Source organism: Trichechus manatus, unplaced genomic scaffold, assembly GCF_000243295.1.
Source record: "Trichechus manatus latirostris isolate Lorelei unplaced genomic scaffold, TriManLat1.0 scaffold00128, whole genome shotgun sequence".
Taxonomy (NCBI): Eukaryota; Metazoa; Chordata; class Mammalia; order Sirenia; family Trichechidae; genus Trichechus; species Trichechus manatus.
The window spans coordinates 6,224,464-6,246,663 of record NW_004444064.1 but is presented as its reverse complement, the minus strand read 5'-3'; the positions used below and the strand labels follow the sequence as shown (position 1 = coordinate 6,246,663).

General features: G+C 43.5%; 1 protein-coding gene across 8 annotated transcripts in view; it reads right to left on the bottom strand.

The window, feature by feature from the left end:
* Positions 1-6,906: 6,906 nt before the first annotated feature.
* Positions 6,907-22,200, bottom strand: part of U2AF1 (U2 small nuclear RNA auxiliary factor 1) — a 15,651-nt gene continuing 357 nt past the window's right edge. Inside the window, exons 1-9 of one of the 8 annotated variants that reach the window (XM_023739086.1) lie at positions 19,107-19,122; positions 18,919-19,006; positions 16,057-16,123; positions 15,157-15,223; positions 11,501-11,550; positions 11,244-11,342; positions 10,570-10,703; positions 10,370-10,462; positions 6,907-9,296 (exon numbers count right to left, since the gene is read on the bottom strand). In XM_023739086.1, coding sequence (XP_023594854.1) covers positions 9,155-9,296; positions 10,370-10,462; positions 10,570-10,703; positions 11,244-11,342; positions 11,501-11,530 — 498 coding nt within the window. In that variant the 5' untranslated portion in view covers positions 11,531-11,550; positions 15,157-15,223; positions 16,057-16,123; positions 18,919-19,006; positions 19,107-19,122 and the 3' untranslated portion in view covers positions 6,907-9,154. Of the gene's footprint in view, positions 9,297-10,297; positions 10,463-10,569; positions 10,704-11,243; positions 11,343-11,500; positions 11,551-15,156; positions 15,224-16,056; positions 16,124-16,613; positions 18,686-18,918; positions 19,007-19,106; positions 19,177-22,200 lie in introns of those variants that run through there. The other 7 variants (XM_023739089.1, XM_023739088.1, XM_023739087.1 and 4 more) reach the window with 7 other exon arrangements.

Genomic DNA, 22,200 nt, shown 5'->3' with positions numbered 1-22,200 from the left:
AACCTATAGGACAGAGTAGAATTGTCCTGTAGGGTTTCCAAGGGCAACTGGTGGATTCAAACTGCCGATGCTTTGGTTAACAGCCAAGCTTTTCATGACTGCACCACCCAGGGCTCCTGTGTACCTGATAAGACCAGTGAATTCCATAGGCAGGAGCATGTCACTATACTTCTCTTCCAATGAACTGTGTGCCTGGGTTCTAAGCAATGTTGTGTATGATATTCTTATGGTTAATAAGGCATTATGTAAGTCTGCAGATGGCGGTGTTGGTGGAAGCATCACAGGCAGGGGCAAATTACTGTCCCCTTGATGATGAACTTGTTGTACTATGATCAACTTGTCACTCGGTTGCTGGTGAATAGCCTAGGGAATGGTTCCATATTGGAGATTCTGCAATGGTCTTTGCTTTTGGCAGGTTGAGCATTCAGCAGAGGTGGAGCTTGATCAGGCTGGGAGGGGGCAAAACCAGGTTGCTGAATCCGTGCATAGTTTCCATACCTGCCACCTTGGCTACTTTGCACCCGCACCTATTGAGCAAGCCCCAGGTTGGCTGGGGAAAGAGGCTGACTGACATCCATGAGATGGGTTGTCTTGTCCATCTTATTACTGAGAACCTCTTCAGCACTGGATGCCCACAGCATTCATCTAGAACATACATCCCTCACTCTCTGTGTTCATTCCCAAGGAATCATCCACATACCTCTTTCCAGACTTCTCCAATTTTCCAAACCCATTCTTTCCAAGTTCCTGACCAACAGGCCAAAGCATTAACCACAGGCTGTGAATGAGTGTATATCTCTGCTTCAGGCCATCTTGCCTTCCATGCAAGTAGATGACGTCGTGGACAACCAAAATTATGCCCACTGGGGGGATTTTCCTGCACCACAGTCCTTCCGGGCCAGCCCTGTTTGGGGCTGTATTGCAACAATAGTTCATTTTCAGCTGATGACCCGTAGTCTCCACTAACTGGTCACCAGAAACTTCCCATGAGGTCATAGGTGTGTGTTGAGGAAGGAGTGGCAATGCAGCAGGAGTCAGTGTTGTGAGAGCTCATGCAATCTGCTGTGTCTTCAAACCTGCTCAAATCCACTCCTGTATATTCCACTTCCATTTGGTAATGGATTGCTGATGCACAGACCAACTCTGTGGCTTGATTGATCAGACAGCACCCAGGCAAAGTCACAGAATCACTAGGTGTCCCTGGTCAAACATTCAGTCTCTCAGGCCCCAGTAGCAAGCCAGAAGCTGTTTCTTTAAAGTAAAATAGATGTCAAGAGAAGAGGGCATTACTTTGCATTAAAGCCTGAGGGTTTTGTAACTTGAGGCTCCAAAGAACATCTTACTTGTCACTCATTCACCCATCTGCTGCGTTATAAGATCCAAGTGCAGGGTGGCTGGCCCCACAGTCTTCTCTTGTTTCAGGCTCCACTCAAAACTGGCACACTTAGAGGTCCCTTGGTAAATGGATCCAAGCCACAATCTCATATCCAAAGAGTCTCGCCAATCATCATGCCTCTTTGTTAGTAGTAGTTACTGCAAGGTACAGTGACTTGCTTCTCTCTTTAGACAGGGTATCTTGACATGCCAGAGATGAATAGCTCCTAGACACTTCACTGATGTGGGGCCCTGGACATCTGTGGGGTTTCTCTCTTCCTTCTGGCACACGTATCTTACTAAGATACCTGTGATGGTTGCTACTTCCTGCTCTTGAGATTCAATCTGCATGCTGTCATCATGTAGTGGAAGAATGATGTCCTATGGGACGTCTGGATGATCAAGTTCACTGCATTTATGACGTTCACCGGGGCTGCACTCATCCAAAGGCTTAACTGGGGCTAAAGGATCTGCTTTCAAGATGGCCCCCTCACATGGCTGTTGGCAGGAGGCCTCAGCTTCTTGCCATGTAGACTTTTCCATAGGATGACTCGAGTGTTCCTGTGATATGGCAGCTTGCTTACCCCAGAGTGAGTGATCCAAGAGAGAACAAAGCAAAAGCTGTAACATCTTTTGTGACCAAGCTTTGGAAGTCATGCATCTTCAATCCCACAATATCCTATTGATTACATAGGTCAGCCCTACTCAATGTAGGCAGGGGATTGCACAAGGGTGTGAATATTATTGGAGCCCATCTTGGCAGCTGGCTATGGGAGTCATTATGCCCACCTTTTCTCTGACAGTGATGTGCCAAATCTATCTGCCACTCCTGAACTTATCGTTCGTATTGAAATCAGGAAGCCCATTTCAGTGGAGCATCTCCCACCATTATCTCTGGGTTACAGTGGACAGTTATGCAGAAATTTTTACAAATGCTGATGTTACCCACACTAATGTAGGGACCATAGTCTAGAGGAGGCTGAATGGGTTGCACGTAATAAATTCACTCCAAAATTCTCATCTTCCTAAGCCTTTGGGTTCCTTCTTCCACATTATGCCAGGGAAGTTCTACAATCTCTTCCTCATTGATATAGGCCACAGTTGAACTCAAGCTTTAGTCAATCAAGCAAACTGCTAGAGCTACCCCAGGCTGCTCTAGCTAGTACATCAAATTTGACTTGATTCAACATTATGTTCCACCCTTTTTGGTCTAACAAGCTTAGCATCCACTCCCACACATGCTGCCAGGTTCTTAAACAACACCCATTAGTAAGATCTGCTAATTCCTTTAGGGTTTACCTGTCTCCTCTTGTAGTATACCTTGCCCTCCCCCGACCTCCCAGGCCATGCAGGGGTTTAACTCTTGTTATGGATCTGGAAGTGTGCTAAGGTGGAGGGTGGTAAGGATGGTCTTGGGAAAATCAGGATTCCCCTTACAAGGCAAATACCACACATAATGCCATTAGAGTCTTCAAGCAGAGGAAGGCTAATTTCCTCAGATTGAGAAGGAGGGGTTGCTTCTATTGGAAAAGGCAGCTTGGTAGAATTTGAGAGTACAAGATTAGCTTTGCTCAAATTTACCCAAATGCCCCCCTCTCATTCCAGGGTCCTACTGATTTCCCCACTAATCTTAACAAAAAAGACTTGGTGACATTGCACGTATAAATTGTATTATAATTCTGCAACTGCACAGATTCTGGGCCAGTCGAGCCATATCTGCCCTCTGCTTCAGAAGATTAAAAAAGATTATTCTAAAGCCACCACAGAATTTTTCTAGTTTTACCCATACCTTGATCTGAGAGTGGAAAGCTCTGAGCTTATTACTTTCTTTCAGTAAACTCTCCACTAGAAAGCAGCAGCCAGCCCACTGCACCATCCTTATAATCATCATCACCACCCCAGGTTGAGTGCAGCAGCTACTTGATCTCCCAAGCCATGCCCTCCACCAGCACTGCATCCCAAACTACCACAGGGGGTGATTTTAAATAATCCCAATTCTTCTGCATGACATAGATGACTAGTATTCCATTTTCCACCTGCAAAGGGGTCTTCACTGTACTCATGCTCAAATAGGTAAGAAATACAACTGGAGTCTGAAACCGCTGGGCACTTTCAGTTACACAAGTCAATCTATCTTTTTGTTGTTGTTGAAGCTGGTTTGTTATGTGGTCATTCCTTGCAGCTAATTGCACACTGGGACACCCTGGTCAATATTCTAACATCTCCAAAACTTTACTCTTCTGTAAAGTGAAGCACACTTAATTTCTCAAAAGATTGACTGGGATTAATACACATTTCAAGAACCTGATCCAAAGGGTCCTTCTTCTTTCTGTTTTGTCCCATGTTGGCTACAAATCCCCTCACCCTTGTTTGGATTGGCAGGGAAGGGAATTTCATCTCCGTGGTCCAGTTCTAGCTCTGCTACTTTCAAGGCCCCGGAGATTCTAATCACCATGCCCCCTCAACTGACCTCTCCCAGGCCTCTTCCCAAGCTGGTTTTCTGGACCTAAGAGAGTTTTCAGAGCAGTTGGCGTTCTACCATTAACTGCCTCTTAAATTAATCAACCATTGGAAACACATGACTCAGAACTGACTCGAAGGCAGCTCGTTGTCTCTTTGGGCCTGTTTCTCAAGGTCCTTGCTCATTTTTGTACTGAAATGCCAGCTGGAAGATTCAAAGTGCTTTCAAGGCATTTATTATATTTTGCTCACCACTTCCGGCATGTACGTAATACGCTGCCTCACTCAGATGGTGCCGACTAAGCCTGTAGTTTCCAAATCCCTGATCGCAGGGAAATACGAAAAAAGGCACCATAGGGAGTTTTTCATAAAGCTAAACTTATTCAAAGGATGTCCTTTCCTCTGAGGGGGGAAAAAAAAACCTTATTTGTTAGAGATACAAACTTAAAACATTCATAGTTAAAGTATCTGGGGCTTCATTATAATATTCTCTATGTGTTGGAAAATTTCCTTATTAAAAAATTAAAATGCTCTTTCATGAACTGACAGTAAAATTTAATGAAAGTTTTTTTTTCTTTTATTGTACTTTAGGTAAAGGTACACAGAACAAAAAGTTTCTCATTAAACAGTCAGTACACATATTGTGTTATGACATTGGTTAACAACCCCATGACATGTCAACACTCTCTCCCTTCTCGACCTTGGAGAACGTTTTTTTTGGTGAAAATATACATAGCCAGAGATACACCATTTCAAAAGTTTCTACATATACAATTCAGTGACATCGATTACGTTCTTCCAGTTGTGCTGCTATTCTCACTATTTTTTTCCAAATTATTCCATCACCATTACCTTCGACTCACTGCCCCCTAGGCTTCCCATCAAACCTTTTGAGTTGCTGTTGTCAATTTGATCTCACACAGAGAATTCTGTTTGTTGTTGTTGTACTTTAGATGAAGGTTTACAGAACAAACTAGTTTCTCATTAAAGTTAGTACACATATTGCCCTATGACAATGGTTAACAACCCCACGACGTGTCAACACTGGCCTTACTCAACCTTGGGTTCCCTATCACCAGCTTTTGATGAAAGTTTTAAAAAGTCCCATTTGGCAAATTAAAAGTTGGAAATCCTACATTGATCACCAGGTTTGTTTCTGTGAAATCAAGTTGGGAAACCACGGAATTAAACAAAGCGAAACTGTTATGGTCACGCATACCTAACAAAGTCCTTTCGGACATTGTGGTGCAGACCCCAGGGCCTTGCTTTCCATTACAAAGCCTCTAGAATCTAATTTGTAACGCTGTTCTTTGTTTTCTGTAGTTGGAATTGAGACTCTACTTTTCCTTGTTACTTTTTAAATAAACCATGTTAAATACAAAGTTTTATTCCCTTTTGGTAAATAAGCAATCCTGCATTGAGAAGTGAGGAAGGGATAAGTAACCACCAAGTTTCCATACTGCAATTACCATATTACCAATCCTTTTTCCAATACGCAGTTCATTCAGAGGAAACAAGTCTCCAATTAGCAGGGTAACTTTGGTGGTATTAATAAACGCTTTAGAAATATAAGCGCTCAGCTGCTAATCCGAAGGCCAGCAGTTGGAACCTACCAGTGGCTCCGCAAGAAAAGACCTGGCAATCTGCTCCCGTAAAGACTGAAAAAACCAACCAACCAGCCAATCTGTTGCTGTCAAGTTGATTCCGACTCATAGTGACCCTGTAGGACAGGGTAGAACTGCCTCCCGTGGGGTTTCCAAGGAGTGCCTGGTGGGTTCAAACTGCCAACCTTTTGGTTAGCAGCCGTAGCTTTTAACAGCTGTGCTACCAGACTACAGCCTAGGAAACCCTATGGGGCAGCTCTACTCTGTCCTGTAGAGTCACTATGAGTCTGAACCGACTTGATGGCACACGGCTATAACCAAACCCAGTTGCCACTGAGCCGTTTCTGACTCTTAAACTGAGTGAGATAATTCAACAGAAGTGTTGAATTAAATGTGCTAGTACCTTATCTAAAAGTTTATTTCAACAGCTGTTCTCCATTTGGTTTCACAGTCTTAACATACATAATACTCAAGGACAAGAAATATTTTATAGTAATATTTAGGCTTGAATTCACTTCAAATTAAAATTATTCCAAGTGGCTCTTTTTTTCCTTTTATAAAAATCTGCTTGGACCTAGGTAAAAGTTATCTTCATATTTTGTATTGGTAGATTGCATGGGGTTCTTTTATCCGGCTGCTCTTTATCCGTTTATATCCAAGCAAACCAAAAATATAGCAACATGGTGTGGGGCATCTTTGGAACAAACTCGCCGCATCTTCCTTTTCTTCCAGACCTGCATTAGGGGCACGGAAGGAGGGAGGCAGTGAGAAATTCCTGTTTTACTTTGTAAGCTTACCTTTCCTACTTCAGCAACGTTTAAGAGGGACTTGAGACTTTTTTTTTAATTGCACTTTAGATGCAGGTTTACAGAATAGTTTCTCATTAAACAGTTAGTACACTTATTGTTTTATGACAATGGTTAACAACCCCACGACATATCAACGCTCTCTCTTCTCGACCTTGGGTTCCCTATTATGAGCTTTACTGTCCCCTCCTGCCTTCTAGTCCTTGTCCCTGGGCTGTTGTGCCCCATTAGTCTCGTTTTGTTTTATGGGCCTGTCTAATCTTTGGCTGAAGGGTGAACCTCTGGAGTGACTTCATTATTGAGCTAAAAGGGTGTCCGGGGGCCGTAGTCTTGGGGTTTCTCCAGTCTCTGTCAGGCCAGTTAAGTCCGGTCTTTTTTTGTTGAGTTAGAATTATGTTCTACATTTTTCTCCAGCTCTGTCTGGGACCCTCTGTTGTAATCTCTGTCAGGGCAGTCAGTGGTGGTAGCCGGGCACCATCTAGCTGTACTGGACTCAGTCTGGTGGAGGCCTTGGTAGCTGTGGTCCGTTAGTCCTTTGGACTAATCTTTCCCTTGTATCTTGTTTTCTTCATTCTCCCTTGCTCCCCAAGGGGTGCAACCAGTGGAGTATCTCAGATGGCTGCTCACAGGCTTTTAAGACCCCAGATGCTACTCACCCAGGTAGAATGTAGGACATTTTCTTTACAAACTGTGTTATGCCAGCTGAGCTGAGACCATGGGGACTTTAGACTTTTGATGGGATTTTCATTTACATTTTAGAGACTTTCTCAGGAAAAGCTGATTCTCATCAAATTATCCATACAAAGTAAAATTTTTCCCATCTTTTCCTCCTACAGATTTCGTGGAAGTGACTTCATACTCTCCACAACTTTGACCAACCTTAGGGTAAAAAGAACTATTTGTACTGACTTGTTTGGGGTATGGAGAGTACAGGGATTTAAGCAAAATTACCTGGATGACCAACTAAGAATTGCCACCAAGTCATCCAAAATCATCTATTACAGCGGAAATATATGTAATAACTTCTACACAGACCAAACCCGGACAAAACAGTATCTAATCCCGAGAATCCCAGACATTTACTTTCATGAACGATACTGGTCGAGCAGCAGATCCTTCCAAGTGAAGTGTGTAGTTACGGCAAAGCGTTACTTCCTCTCACACGGAAAACAGGATTTTTAGCACTCACTGAACTGGAGGCCCGGTGGCCCGGTGATTAAACCCTTAGCTGCGAACCAAAAGGTGGGCAGTTCACGACTACTGTCTGCTCCATGGGAAAAAGATACGGCAGTCGGCTGCCGCACATTCACAGCCTTGGAAACCCTACGGGGCAGTGGTATTCTGTCCTGTAGGGTCGCTCTGAGTCGGCGTTCAGCTCAATGGCAATGGGTGTGGTTTGGTTTTTTATTAACTGAACCAGCCAATGGCAGTGGCAGTAAGCAGCTACACAAGAAAGCAGCAGAATTCCCGTACGATGCTCACCGGATTTTGGAGATTTGATGAAATGCGCTAACACCTAGTAATGCTTTTAGGTGGTGACTGGGAACCACATTTTGGTTTGCTTTATACAACTTCCTTTCTAGGTATGATGAAAACCTTTGTCTGGAGAACTGTTCCCAGCAGTGAGACGTGGTTTTAAGACTGAACAAGTCAACAGCTGACTCTCAAGCATTTAGTTATCACCTGTCATATTATCACCACCAGCACACAGCTCAGCCGTCGTCACTACGGAAAGCTGAAGGGAGTCACACCAGACAGCAGAGTTCTAAAGAAAGGCAGACCCACAGTGGAGGGATTCCATGTCTGCCACTTATTTAACAGATCAACGATGGTGCGAGCAGTTACGAGCGCCTGAAATGTGCGTGCGGCTTGCGCGTTGCACCGAGCATTCATGTGTCAGGTATCACACAGGCTTCAGGAGTACTGCGCACGGTACCTCTTAGAGAAAGCAGAAGACTCATGGATAGATAAGAAAAAGATTACACTGAGGAGTCCATGGGCTGCATTTTTATCAAGACTGTTGTTAGGTGCCATCAAGGTCCAGTCACTTGTGACTCCTATCGACCCCACACGTAACAGAGGGAAACGCTGCCCTGCCCTGTGCCATCCCCACAACGGTGTGTTCGAGCCTGTTGTTGCAGCCAATGTGTCAATCAATCCTGTTGAGGGTCTTCCTCTTTTTCTCTTCCCATAAATGCTAGGATAGTCTACAGAGACACTGCGTATTCAAAGGAGTCACCGCCAAGCATTTATTTACCAGCTAGTAAACAGGTAACCCTGGGGGGTGCAAACGGTTAATACACTCAACTGCTAACTAGAAGGCTGGAGGTTGAGTCCACCCAGAGGTACCTCGGAAGAAAGAACCGGTGATCTATTTCCGAAAAAATCAGCCACTGCAAACTCTACAAAGCACAGTTCCACTCTGACGTACAGCGGAGTCACCGTGAGTTGCAGTCAACGTCACGGCAACCGGAAGTAAATGGGCTTCACCCAGGTTATCTACGCTCGTCTACTGAACAGCATTACAGGAGAAATTCTGGATACTTGTTAATATGTGGGTAACAGGAAACAGATGTGACTTTTTTGCTGTATGGATTTTCCCTCAAAAGTTTTATTTTATGCCCTGGGTTTAAAAACATGGTTTCATTTATACCCAAAGTGATCGATGGATATTCACCTTCACCTGGAGGACTAATGGTTGGCAGGTTTGTTAGGGAAGAGGAAAAGAGAAAAAAAAACTTTACACAAGACATAAGTCACACCAAGAATACTGTATCACTACAAATTTTATTCAGAAACCCATCTTTGTGTTTTTTTGTTTTTTTTTTTTTAAAAAAATTCCCATTATGAACTGGTTTGGTCAATCGACGACAACACTTTCTAGCAGACATACGGTAAAAACGGCATGGCTCAGAATCGCCCCGATCTCTCCCGATCTCTCGATCGCCGCCTGTCACGCTCCCGTCCCCCACCACCTCCGCCGCCACCGCCGCCACGACCACGGTCTCTGGATCTAGACCGGCGTTCACGAGACCGGGACCGAGATCTATGCCTGCAGACAGGGAGAGAGACAAAACGGTTTGCAGCCGAAGTAACACTGTGAAACACGAAACCGACTACTACCTGACCCTTGAAAATCCCGTCATCTCGCTGAGCTGATGACACTAATAAAGAAAACAAACGCTGTCAGGTGAAATGACGGGCCGGAACTGCAAGACGCGCCTCCACTTCAGATGTTGAGATGTCAGGGGCAAAAGGGTGCATCTGAGAACTGAAAAGGTATGGCACTGTCTGTCTTCTCCAGCGTCAACTCAAATGACTATAAGGACTCAGAATCACGATAAGAAAACAATGAACTCAACACACAACCCTCGCCTGCCAGTTTCAGGCTGCTCCGCAGCCAGGCCCTCTCTCAGGTACTCAGCAGCTAATGCGTAGATCAGACCTATGTTTGGGGCAGGCAGAGCAGGGTCCTCTTTGTGCGTCTTTTTGTGGAAATAAAACAGAATGACCAGTAACGTTTGCACTTCCTAACACACGTGTAACGGAGGGCGAGCATCCCTCTGGGACCAGAACTCCACCTGACTGTGAAGCGACCGATGACACTCGCCAACCCCCTGGTAACCTCTTCACATTCCTGGACCGTACAGGCAGGGACGGGCCAGACTCTGCCTGGCGGTTCACAGTACGGATGCCACGGTCCCCTGACCCCTGAAGCAAAATAGCCCCCAAATACCAAACAAAAAACCTCAAATGGAAATATGCAGTATCAAAATTATACCTATCTAGCTTGGGAAACAAAACACGCCACACCCAAGTACTTCCCATACCTAGCTGTGTTTCTGTGGGTTCCTTATCCAAATTTCAGCGATTCCCCACTGAGCTACTCCTTTGCTTAGTTCTGGGGGTTTGATCTCTACCTGAGAAGCAGGAGGATGAGGTGGTCAACCTGCGTGCATGTGACTATTGTTCAAAGAGTACATGTTTACATTTTAAAATACGGACTATGCTCTAATCAGCCTCTGAAAGAAGACGGGTGGCACCTAGGTTGAGCTTTATGCTTAATCACTAAAAAAAAAAAAAAAAAACTCAATCAAGCCTTACAAACGGTGTTTAGATACTCACTTCTTACGACGGCGTCCGTACAACTCCCGCCGCAGTTCTCTAGAAATGGGCTTCAAATGCATGAAGTTGCAGAAGCCTCCTCGCGTACACTCTCTGCGGACAGAAATCACGCCATTAACGCACAGTGCACGCACGCGCGTACACACATGCGCGCGCACACATTTTCCCGTGAAAGTGCCGCCTCCAAGCCCCTCACTCACCCCATTTCATACTGGCGGCAACAGGCTTCTCTAAAGTCAGTCACAGGGGAGAGCTCCGCGTGAATTGGCTGTCCGTTAAACCAGCGGTTATTTAAGTCAATCACAGCCTTTTCGGCATCTTCTTCACGGCGAAACTAACAAGACAATACACAAATGCTTGCCACTCACACTTTGATTACTAATACTTTCAATTATCGATCCAAACGTGTCATCTGTTTACTTATGTAAAATAATTCCAGTGGAATGTAAAAACCAGACAATGCTTTATTTACAACTAGGTCACTTAATTTTGTAATAGTTCCACGCCCGATGTTGCCTTTGTCTTCAAATTCAACTGGCTAAAAGAGCAAATGGGATGATGGGCAGGCAACCAAAGTTTTATTTAAAGAAAAAAGAAATGAAAGATGAAAGTAAACTAGCTTCTCCCCACTCCCAACAGCCTCAAACCAACAGCTATTAAAATATCCTTCACCATAATAGCAACGAACAGGGCATATAGCCCTTCCTTCCAATACTACCGACGGGCGCCCCAGGCACACGAGACACGGTGCACTGTAACTCACAGAGAAGCACCCGAAGGCCCGAATGTCAGGGCTAACGGCAAAAAGGGCAGCTGGCCCTTACTTAGTGTCGGCCGGCCAGTACTCGAAGCTCAGCTTGTCATCTTATCCTACCTTGACATACACATTTCCAACTAGATGGTCTCCAAGGTTATCACAGACGTTCATCTCCTCCACTTCACCATACTTTTCCTCCATTTCCGTGAAAACCTCCTGAAGGGGGGCAAACAGTGCTTTAGGGATCATTAAACATTAAAGACAAACACGTAACTGAATAGGAATTCATGTTTAGTAAGAACGTAATGGAGGAAAAGCCGGAATTCCTTCCAGACACAGAGGGTCAACAGGTCCATCAGTTTCAAATATCTCACCTCAAAAAACTCATCATAGTGTTCCTGCATCTCCACATCGCTCACGGCACCTGGAAACAACAGAGATCTTGTTGGTTAGAGCAGGGAGGGAGGAGAGAGAACTCTTGTGCTAAAATTCAAACTGCTACAGTAACACACATTAGATTATCTAGAGAGAAAACACAACAAAGTTTCACTCTGCCGGAGCACTGACGATACTGCATTACACAACTAGTTGTTAATATTTTAAAGGGTGATGCGATTTTAAAATGTCCCTTATGACAGTCTCAATTCTGGCTATTAAAATAGTAAAGTCACAGCAAGTTTTAATCCGCATCAAAGGGCCACATTTTCGAAAAGTGTGAGTTAAAAGTTGACTCTCGAATTAAGAACATTTTAAATGAGAATATTCTTCCTTTTTAAGATTTAGAATAGAGGTCAAGTAATCACACTCACTTTTTTCCTTTATTAGGTTAAAGTGAAGGTTGAAATCAGGGTCAGTGACTAAGAGCTTACTTTCCTAAGTAGTTTCTCTTCCAGATTAGCAGCCACACAAAACGCTGTAAAATTCCTTCTGATGCGATTAAAACCCAAACAAGAGACTTAGTAAGGTGTAATTACCAGGCACCATTTACAGGATTTCGGATGCCCCTGAGTAAAGGGACAGTTACAATGCTTTGCTGAAGAAAGCATTCTCTTATAGTCCAAAATTACTGTCACCAAGTTTCCTCTTCTTGGCAGTCACATGGGGAATCAAGTCCATGGTTTGGGTGAATTTTGCAAATCGACATTCTACCCCCATTATCATTCTACCAAATTTTACCATTCAAATTCTAGAGTTTTCTTAACCTAAATCTGAGGAACCACAAAGTGGGCGTGCCTGTAAGCTGATGTTCCCAACGACTGGCCCACGGATCTTGTAAAAGGCCGACTGGCTCCCATGTTGGGCCAGCCCAGTCTCCCGATCTCTCCCTTCCACAGGCCAGGCTCCTATATGGCATCAAGGGCCCTGCGCTGACGACAGTCTGGGAGGCCCCTCAGGGTCACCCATGAGGGCATGGAACCCTTGTGGTCCAGGGCTCTCGTTGAGACTGTGCTACCTTTGAGCAACGTCCTACCTCTTGAAAACCCTGTTATCCTTAAAGAGAAGAAAAATCTCTATCTTTTGGTTCTGAGAATGACTTACGCTCATTTTATAACCTAGTGTGTATGGGGGGAGGGAGGGTTAGAGCTGTTCTCTCTGCATTTTAGTTATTTTGGAATTTCCAGGAATCTAGACTCCTTTCAAACCTGAATCTTACCGACTGCATTAACCAACTGCTACTCTTGACGGCCAGCCAATGGTATGACAACATGCCCGCATCTGAAAGCTATCGTGAACTCATCTCCTTCCTTCAGCGGAAATCAAGTTATAGAAATGGAAAAGCTAGCCAAGAGAGGCAGATTCCCAAGAGCAGATTTTCATGTTTAAAATTCATTTCCAGAAAGCTCATATTTGAAATACTGCTTGATAGTGGGCATATTTTATCTTCGATATTCTGCTTTAAATTTTGGAATCAATTAAAATGACTTGAAAGGCAGAGGCACGTACATTAAAAATTGATCAAGTGAATCTTACTGTAATGACTTATTTCAAATAATATAACTGAAAGATTCCCAGTTTCTTATAGAAATATCATTCTTAAATTGGGATTCATGTTTACATGTAACTCAAGCATATACAGCTTATTTTTTTTAACACACGAAAGGTTATGTTAAAAAGAAATAGCAATTTTAGGAAACGGAACCAAACTGGTTGAAGTTTTATCAGAAGGGTCTGTTGCCAAATATCTCAGGTTCATCAGCTGAAACTGATTTTTCTTCCTAAATTGTACAATTAGAATTTCATTTACTTGTATAAGCTGGACCCCAGAATTGGAATATTAGTAACAGCTAAATTTGTATTCTGTAGCAAAAGCGAACCAAGAGTGCTGCAAATCGCAAATAAAGACACAAAGAAAACTAACACAACATTCCGTTTGTCAGCAATACGCACATCGTCCCCAAGTAACGAGGGCAAAAAATTATTGATTATTACTCAGTTGTCTGCTTTTCATTTATTTTTGCTTCAGGGCAGGGTTGTTACAAAAAATGTTTAGTAAGTCCATATATAAACATTTCCCTCCACCTACTGATCTTACTTCTTTGAAAAACAGACCAAGACTAAAAAACAGGTATTTTAAACCAAGGGTTACCAGGTAAATCCTGCTGCCATCAAATTTGGGCAAAGAAATGAATTCTCAACTATCAGGTCAGGAGCTCTGGTGGTGTCTACCGGTTGAGCACTTGGCTGCCAACGCAAAGGTTGGCGGTTCAAACCTTCCTCCTCCCCCAGTGGCTCTTCGGGATGGGAGAAAGACCCGGCAATGTGCTCCTGTAAAGATTATAGCCTAGAAAAACCTACGGAGCAGTTCTACTTTGTCAGATGGGGTCACTGAGTCAAAATCGACTCGACGGCACCTAACGACAACTATCAAGTCAGTATTAATATCAAAAACCGCTTCAGAAAAATTTTAAGAAAGCCCTGCCCCGACACGGAACTGTGCACACACGTGTTCATGGACGCGTACCCTGCACAGCCTCCCAGTCTCTGGGCCTGCTCGAGGGATAGTGGCCACCAGGGTCATTTCACCCCGTGCAGGTCACCCTAGGAATTGAGGGCTCCGATTCGAGGATGTACCCAATTTAGGTCCCTTCTAATAGCGCCTTCTATTAATTTTTAGTACTTTAAAACAAACTGGTGAATGAGACGTATCAACCTTTCGGTTTGGACCCGTTGACTTTAAGAGTCCAGGTTGTTCATTTGGATTTATCCGCAGATGACTCAATTCCAATGATTCTACAGTCAAATAGTTATAAAAGTTATGGTTTTTTGAACTCTTCAATGACAGTAATCTGTATCCCGTTTTCTAAAAACTACCACTCAAATAGTCAACCGTCAAAACCAAATTTACTACCTCCCAGTATTGGTAATGGCTACTCAATGCCCAATTTTGATCTGTTTCCCCACAAAGTACCTTGTATTTTCCAAATGTAGTAAACCAAACCCTAAAGTTGGAGCATTTTTGGAAAACAAACAAAACGAAGAAACCCCCCAAAACAAAAATGGTGTGCTTTGTCAGGGAATGGAGCTGATGGTGAGAAAAATTCACGGGGCAATGCAACCTGGGGGGCCTTCTTTCGGGAAATACTCTTAGAACAAGATTCTCACTGTTAAAGTGTGACTTCCAAAATAGCATTTAAGGAAAAAAATGGTTTGATCTAAAACATGATTTCCAAACAACAGGTTTTTACAAGTACTTGAAAGCGAGACCACCGCTCTCCAGAGGGGAGAGGGACTCCAAGCCTCTGCTCCCTCTGGAATGACGGTCAGAGGAGGGAGAGCAGCGGCAGCTCCCAACTCTCGGAAAGGGCACCATTTCCAGGCGTTTGTTTTAAAAAATAAGTGGGCAGGAGTTCAAACACCAGAGGTTTTCTTGGGGGGAGGGGTGGTGGAGAGGGATGTAAACAGGACAAAAGCTTCTTGCCACCTTTAACAAAACGTGGTCCTTTACACTACAATGCAGACCAGATTGAGTTGACACTGAGCTCTGACACGCAAGCCCAGGGAACCAGGGAAGGAACTTGTATGAACTTACAGCGCAAACCGTCAGCAGACTGGGAAGAGTTTTGAGGGTTACGGTAAATGTTCAAGAGGGCAATGGTCTGAAATACAAAACGCAACAACTTTATATTATGGAAAATTAAATTTGAACACTTCACCGGTTTCCTCTGGCAACGGCTTCAGTCGAGGCTCAGTGCTGAAAAAAGAGCAAGTTATTTTCTCTGGAAGCAGCGATGTTTTCTTAGTTGATGGCTGTCCTGAAACACCCTAACACCGCACTGTAATAGAGATCTCATCATATGCTAATATTGTATTTCTCTTCAATGTAAAACATTCCGCTTCACAATTCTAATCCAGTCGTGAGTACGCACAATTTGCACTCTACCAAACTATTCTTGGATGTTACAGAACTTCTAATGAAGTGAGAAAGACTGCCTGTATAAAGCCGATAAAATACTGTATTAGCCAAATACAATAATTACATATCATGAAATCTCCACTTCCTAGAGAAAAAATTATAATGGTGAAATAAAACCCATGCTTATTGGGCAACTTACCTTTTTGATTCCTAAATATTCCTAAGTTTTTAAAATTTTACAGAAAGAACTTAGTAAGTGCCGGCGGTTCAGTCACTGTAAAGCCCAATGACCGGCTAATGACATTAAAGAACATCTCACCTGGGCGGGCCACCTCCCATTCTACAAATGTCAAACGACGAACAGGAAGAGGCCCAGCCAGTGAACTTCCCCAGAGAAGCCGCCTGAACGCAGCCAAGTACCAAGTTCTTGCTGTGTGCGCCAAGGAGTTCCAGCACCTTGTCCTGTTTGCAACAGCTCTCTGTCAGCAGCTCAGAAGCCAACATGGTTTGTCTCAATTAAGAGTGGGCTCTTTAACATCATTCTTTTAAAAAAATTTCTCCAACTGTGGGACTTACAGTGTGAGCCGTCAGCCGTCTGTGCACTGTTTTGGGGATTACGATAGATGTTTTGAATCAAGATGGTCTGCGGGGAAAAAAAAAATAAAAAGGGGAATTCTACTGGCTGCTGTGAATACATTAGACAATTGCAAAGACAACTTGTTTGCAAATGGCTAAACGTTTGTTGTTGGTTTTTTTTTTTTTCCCGCAAGTCAGCCACGTGTCTTCTGTAGAGTCCACCAAAACCATCATATTATGAAAACAGAGTTTGAGCAGTGACTTAGGTCAAGTCAGCCAGCAACCAAGAAGAAATTGTAATTGTTATTTTGAGTAGTCCCACACTGTTCTTATTAAAAGTGTTTCCATACAGGATGAGCAGAACACTAACGTTTTCTTGTACTTCAAGCTAACAGACGCTAATGTCTAAAGACTCACATTATATATAAGCGTATTCCCCACACAAAATTATTTCTTTTTCAACCAAATGCATAACTCAACTGTATGTGACATGTTCATGTTCTGGTCTCTCCCAAAATAGGCACACCAAACGGGTCTTTGAACTGTCGACTGGATACCTGATTGTCTTATTGACACTTTCTTGGTGGGATCTCTGTTTACATAATACAATAGCTTAAAATATTTGCTCTTTTCCGATCCTTCTTTTAAGGAAAAAAAAAATCCTTTTAGCCCTTGTGCTTTAAACTGGATCAGGCAGACTTGAAACCTTACATTGTACCGTTCTTCTTAAAACCAAGTTGTCTGAAAAAACAAACCATGTTTAAGTTAGTAGGCTAATATAGTACATGAATCTCAATGTCCATATCACTGTAAGAAGCTTAAAAAAAACCCACACTGAATTATGCCAGAAATTTCAAAGCGGAATGAATAACTGCACGACTTAGCGAAAGAAATGTTCACTCTTGCACAATGTGTGTGCAAAGCAGCTTTCCTTAAGTGGTTTTATAAAACCAGCCAGTTCAATCCCTAGCTACATGGAAAGGGGCATGGCTGTGTGAGGAGAGCTCCTCAGACAAAGGTCGGCTGACCAGAAACTCCCCTGGTAGGGAGTAGTGGGGGGCACACCCTGACCCACAGGGACTAATCTAACCCTTACCTTGGGGCCCGATCCCAATGCACCCACCCCTCCCCCAAGCCACCAAGTCCTGCCCCCCGAGCTCACTTAGGCAATGTCTAACCGCCATCAGCAGAGGCTGACAACTCTGATGAAAAGCTGTTACGAGCCCGGTTATTCAAAAGTGGAGCATATTTAGGTTCCACTCAGGAAACTAGGCAGTGGATGTTTAATGACAGGGACGTCACTTAAAGTTCCAGTAAGATCAGGGGTGGCTACGATTACCTAAAACCAACCAAACGGTCAAATCAAAGTAAGAGGCTGAATATGTGCGTTGACCTCAACAATGAATGGAATCACCACCTCACTGTGATCCAGAGCACTCATTTTAACTTCACATTTAATACTCTGAGGCAATAGATGGCTCAGAAAGAAAAGAAACCCAGTGCTCACGGCTCCCTTAAAGAAAACTGTTACAACACTGGACAGTTCATCTCTCTCTCGGCCCAACACTGGGCATATCTGTAAGTCATCTCCAGAAATCAAGGTGGGAGCATTTGAGGTGCTTTTTTTTTATTGCCCAATGTATGGCCACTGGCGTAGCTGGGGTGACTTATTTCACAAATCAAGCACTATTTGTTATTTTTACAACTGCAATAAACAGAAAATTTAAAGCAAGTTCTCCAATATTCGGAAACACACACACACATAGAAGATACGTTCAAGGCTACCAGAAGACTGCTTCCTGCCATATTAACGACTAGGTAATCAGGAATAAAGGGGGGCAGGGGAAGCCATCACCCACTCCACCTAAAAACACATTATTTGGGGACGTTTTCTATGGGCTTCAATTGGACATTACCAATGTCTGCCTTTCAGCTCACTCACACCAAATGTCTGGTCTCCCTAAGTATCTCCAGGAAAACACAGAAATAGCTATTCTGGTAGAAGGCTAAAATAGGTAAACTGAAAAAGTACACTCGAAAGCAGAGTCTGCAGCTTCTAGGGGCTACAGATGACAGGTGCCCAATGTTCAGAGGCTGCACATTCAGACTTCAGGGCGGGTTAGAAGGGGCTCAGCTGCCCTCAGTTTGGAAAAACTAAGCACAGATTTGCTATGGGCAGAATTTCAGGTAATTATCCATCTTCTAATGTTAAGCTTCATTTTTAAGGATTCCACAACAGGTGATGCAACCTGCTGTTTCCTCAACTAAGGGTCTAAGAGAGTGGAACACACCCAAGATACTAGAAAGACCCCTGAGGACACAGCATGACAGGTCTGGTGACAGACAGTCACTCCAGCCTCTCTTGGAAGGTGGCTGTGTTACCCCTACTGAGAGCAGAAAGCCACGCTGCATCTTCCAGCGCCTGGGAAAGAGCCTGAGTAAGTCCAGGCTGCCATGGCCACGCTTCTCTGGAGCCAGGCCATTTAGAAGGCGAAGGGGAAGGCCAGGGCTGTTAATTTCAGTCACTGCCAATGTGCAAATATTAAAAACTGCACCAGCTAAGCTGAACCTCTCCTGAAAGTTTGTCTCACAACAGGAACAGGGCATAATGCTCTCAAACCTTCCACGGGGGCTAGGGTCTGCTTGTTTGTTTGTTTTTTTTGGGGGGGGGTCACCCGCTTCATACGTACTTAACAAAAAGGACCACTCATGATTAACTCAAATGGTAAATAAAACGAGAGGAAAAAAAAAATACTTGCTTAACATATGGAAATTAGTAACTGCCTCCGAAAAGCACACAAACTTGATATTTTACATGAAAACAGGGGAAAAAAAAAAAGAAACAAGAACAAACAAACAAACCTGGCTAAAGGTCGGTTTATTGTGCAACCGAGAGCATCTGTCTCCATGGCGACATGCTCCAATTTTGAAATAAAACGAACAGTTGACTCTGTAAGGGAAGAGAAGAGCCCATTATTTTGCTGAGAAAACATAAAAGCAGACGAAAATTCTATAACATAATACGTACTATCACACTACTTTTCGTTTACCTCACAAAAACACGAGCATGCCGTTTTAAGAAACAGCAATCTTGTTGGTAGAAGGCATGGTCCTCTTCCTTGCAGTGTTTTCAGATGATTTAAATTCCACTTCCCCTTCTATAAACATGCTACTCTTCCAATGAAAAGAGCTCTCTCATTCTAAACCTCCTCACTCAAATCCCCTCCACGTTTAACTCACACTTTCTCTGCTCTGTTCTATTTTCTCCTAAGTTGAATATCAAATCAGTCTAAAACTAAACTGAACGGAAGCCGTATCAGCTCTCATCTCCCACTATGACCTCCTCTCTCTTTTGGACACCAGCACAATGAGTGAGGGGGCAAGAACCTGAGTGTCTACCTGGTGCCTAGGCTTGGTCTCAGACATCATCTGTAAAATGAGAAAAATGCCGAGCTGGCACTGTTCTGAGAATCCGATAGAATGGATGTGCTTCATACACAGTGCCCATTAAGTGCTATCACTATGTAAAGAAAACAGAAAACAAAGTTCAGGTTCGCTCACCCGTATCAGACCAGAGGAAATTTCCAAAGAAGAGCTGAAGGAAATAACTCGCCTGGTTTCAGGGAACTCATGTCCTTCAGAATTACATTAAGGACACCTGCCTCTATCACAAAGCCCTCCCTTCAAAGTTTTCAAATGCCTTGACCATCCAGAGGAAATCAAAACCACCCATCAAGCCCGTGTGGCAGCAATACCAGCTGGCTGAATTATCCTTTAGCAGAGGTGGGAAGGCTACCCCGCAGTTTCAATTCTTTAGCAAATGTCGTGGTTAGACAATCAACCCAGAGTTAAGACTGAAGAGCCCCAACCAGTCTGACTGATCACAGAGACTGCCTAGCCACTGATTTATTATTATCACAAACCAAACAAAACATTTAAACCAAAATCCACTGCTGTCGAGTCGATTAGGACTCATAGCGACCCTACAGGACAGAGCAGAACAGCCCCGTAGCGTTTCCAAGGCTGTAATCTTTACAGAGGCACACTGCCACATCTTTCTCTGGCAGGGTGGCTGGTGAGTTCCAACTGCCAACCTTTAGGTTAGCAGCCGAGCACTTAACCACTGAGCCACCAGAGATCAGGTAGCAATAAAGATGGGAAAGTCTCAATTTATAGAAAAGAAAAATGATTATATATTTGAAACCTTATCTTACAGGTCTGACTTCAGCTTATCTAACTTGATTAACGATAATATTGTATCTTCAGGGATTCACCTGAAAATGAAGAAAGAGCACATTTTGGGAGAGACCTACATTTTACTTCCAACTTAAATAGAAAAAAAATAAACAGTTAAGAGGAACTACTATCTTCATTTTTTAGGCGTTTATCTTGTTTCCTGGAAGCTGAAACCCCACAGCTCCTTGAAATGAGATAAGAGTAACCTAGACTGAAGAAGCAACTTTTCTGAATGTTTAGTTTTTGCATCTAATCTCTGATTATTAAAATGTTGTAGCTTATTTTTAAGAGGTACAATTCATTATGATAAAACATTACAGAATAAAAAATCAACTTTTCTAAATTAAGAACTTGACTTTTACATGAGATTGAAATGTGCTTATTTACCGCAAGAATAAACCTCTACAGTTAAGGGTTATAGAGACCTAAAGAAGCCATCCAATAGGCTTTTACAAGAGCAAGAAACAAAGCCCATGGGACAGGAGTCACAGCAATACAAACATAAACTAACTGAAGGGTGAAATTAATGATGCTTGACCCTGCATGTCATGTTCTTCAGTCTGAAGGACAAGCCTCTTGGTTCCAGCAGAGGTGGCTTACTGATTCACCAAGATCAAATTTGGAAGCGAGTTTCCCAAGCCACCTCCCAAAGCATTCAGGGCAGACGCCTCTTCCACAGGATTTAAACATTTAATGCATTTTACTTTAATTATCCTTTACACCCACTCCTTTGTACCCTCCCATCAGTTCTCTAAGGCAACAACTGAATTTTATCCATCTCTGAGTGCCCCAAAGTTGCACAGAGTTGACGCCGAATGTTTCTGGAGTGACTATGACCGATAATTTTATGATTTTGCTAGAAATAAAATATAATCCCCTCTTCCGAACAACACGGGAGATTCTATCACGTGTAAAGATGGCATTTTGCTAGATACCACCCTGGAAACAAGTATTTTAAAGTATTTGAAAAAGTAGTTTTAAAAGCATTATTTGTGACTAATTTAAGGGTTTACCATTAAAAACATATATTTGCATAAGCTTTTTCGAAGATCCCAAGATGGTAACTACTTAAAGAGTAAGCCAGACACTTAGTCTCTAGGTTTTCAAAGTAAGCATTACCCTTTAAACTGTTTAAAGATAGTCTCTTTAGTCTAAAGTTCATCCACCCAGTGAAAATTAATACGTGTTAAGGTGGCAATAAAACAGAGATGAAAATCTTTAATTTTAACCAATGAATGGTTAGGAAATGCACGCAACCTAAAAAAAAAAATATTTTCTCTTACATTGGAATTGCATCCTCAAATGTTTTAAAAGCAGATATTGCCCTTTATGGTTAGATAGCTACTCTGAAAATTTCCAAAGATTCCGAAGAATCACGTCAAATATCCTGCCACAGGCCCGATCACCGCTTAAATATGCTCGAGACTTGGTAAGTGAATAAAACTCCACTGATACTGTCCTAAATTATCTAGCGATTTAATATCGGCCAAGTTTGTCCAACTCGACATTACAAACTGAAAGTTGGTGAAAACCTGTTAACATTTAAGAGGCTCAGGCCCTTTAAAGACAACTTCAGCACAACTGGAAGCGGCTTCTGAGAGCTTGCGAGCGCGGAGGCCCGGTCGCTAAAAAGTCGACTGGACAGCGAGTGGGCTACCAGAAGGCGGGAGAGGCCGCGCCGGGGTCGAAAAGGCGCCGCGACCCAGGAGCCGCCTCCACGCTGCCTACTCCGACCCGGCCACACCGCTAGCACCCAGTCCTGCCCGCCGCGCTCGAGGGCGGAAGGGGCCGCGCGGGACGTTGGCGCCAGAGCCCTCGCCTTCCGCCGCCCATTCCGGCGCGCTCCATTCATCCGCCCGAGCGGCCCAACGAGGCGGCGGCTGCCCGAAAAGTGCGCGCGGGGCCGGA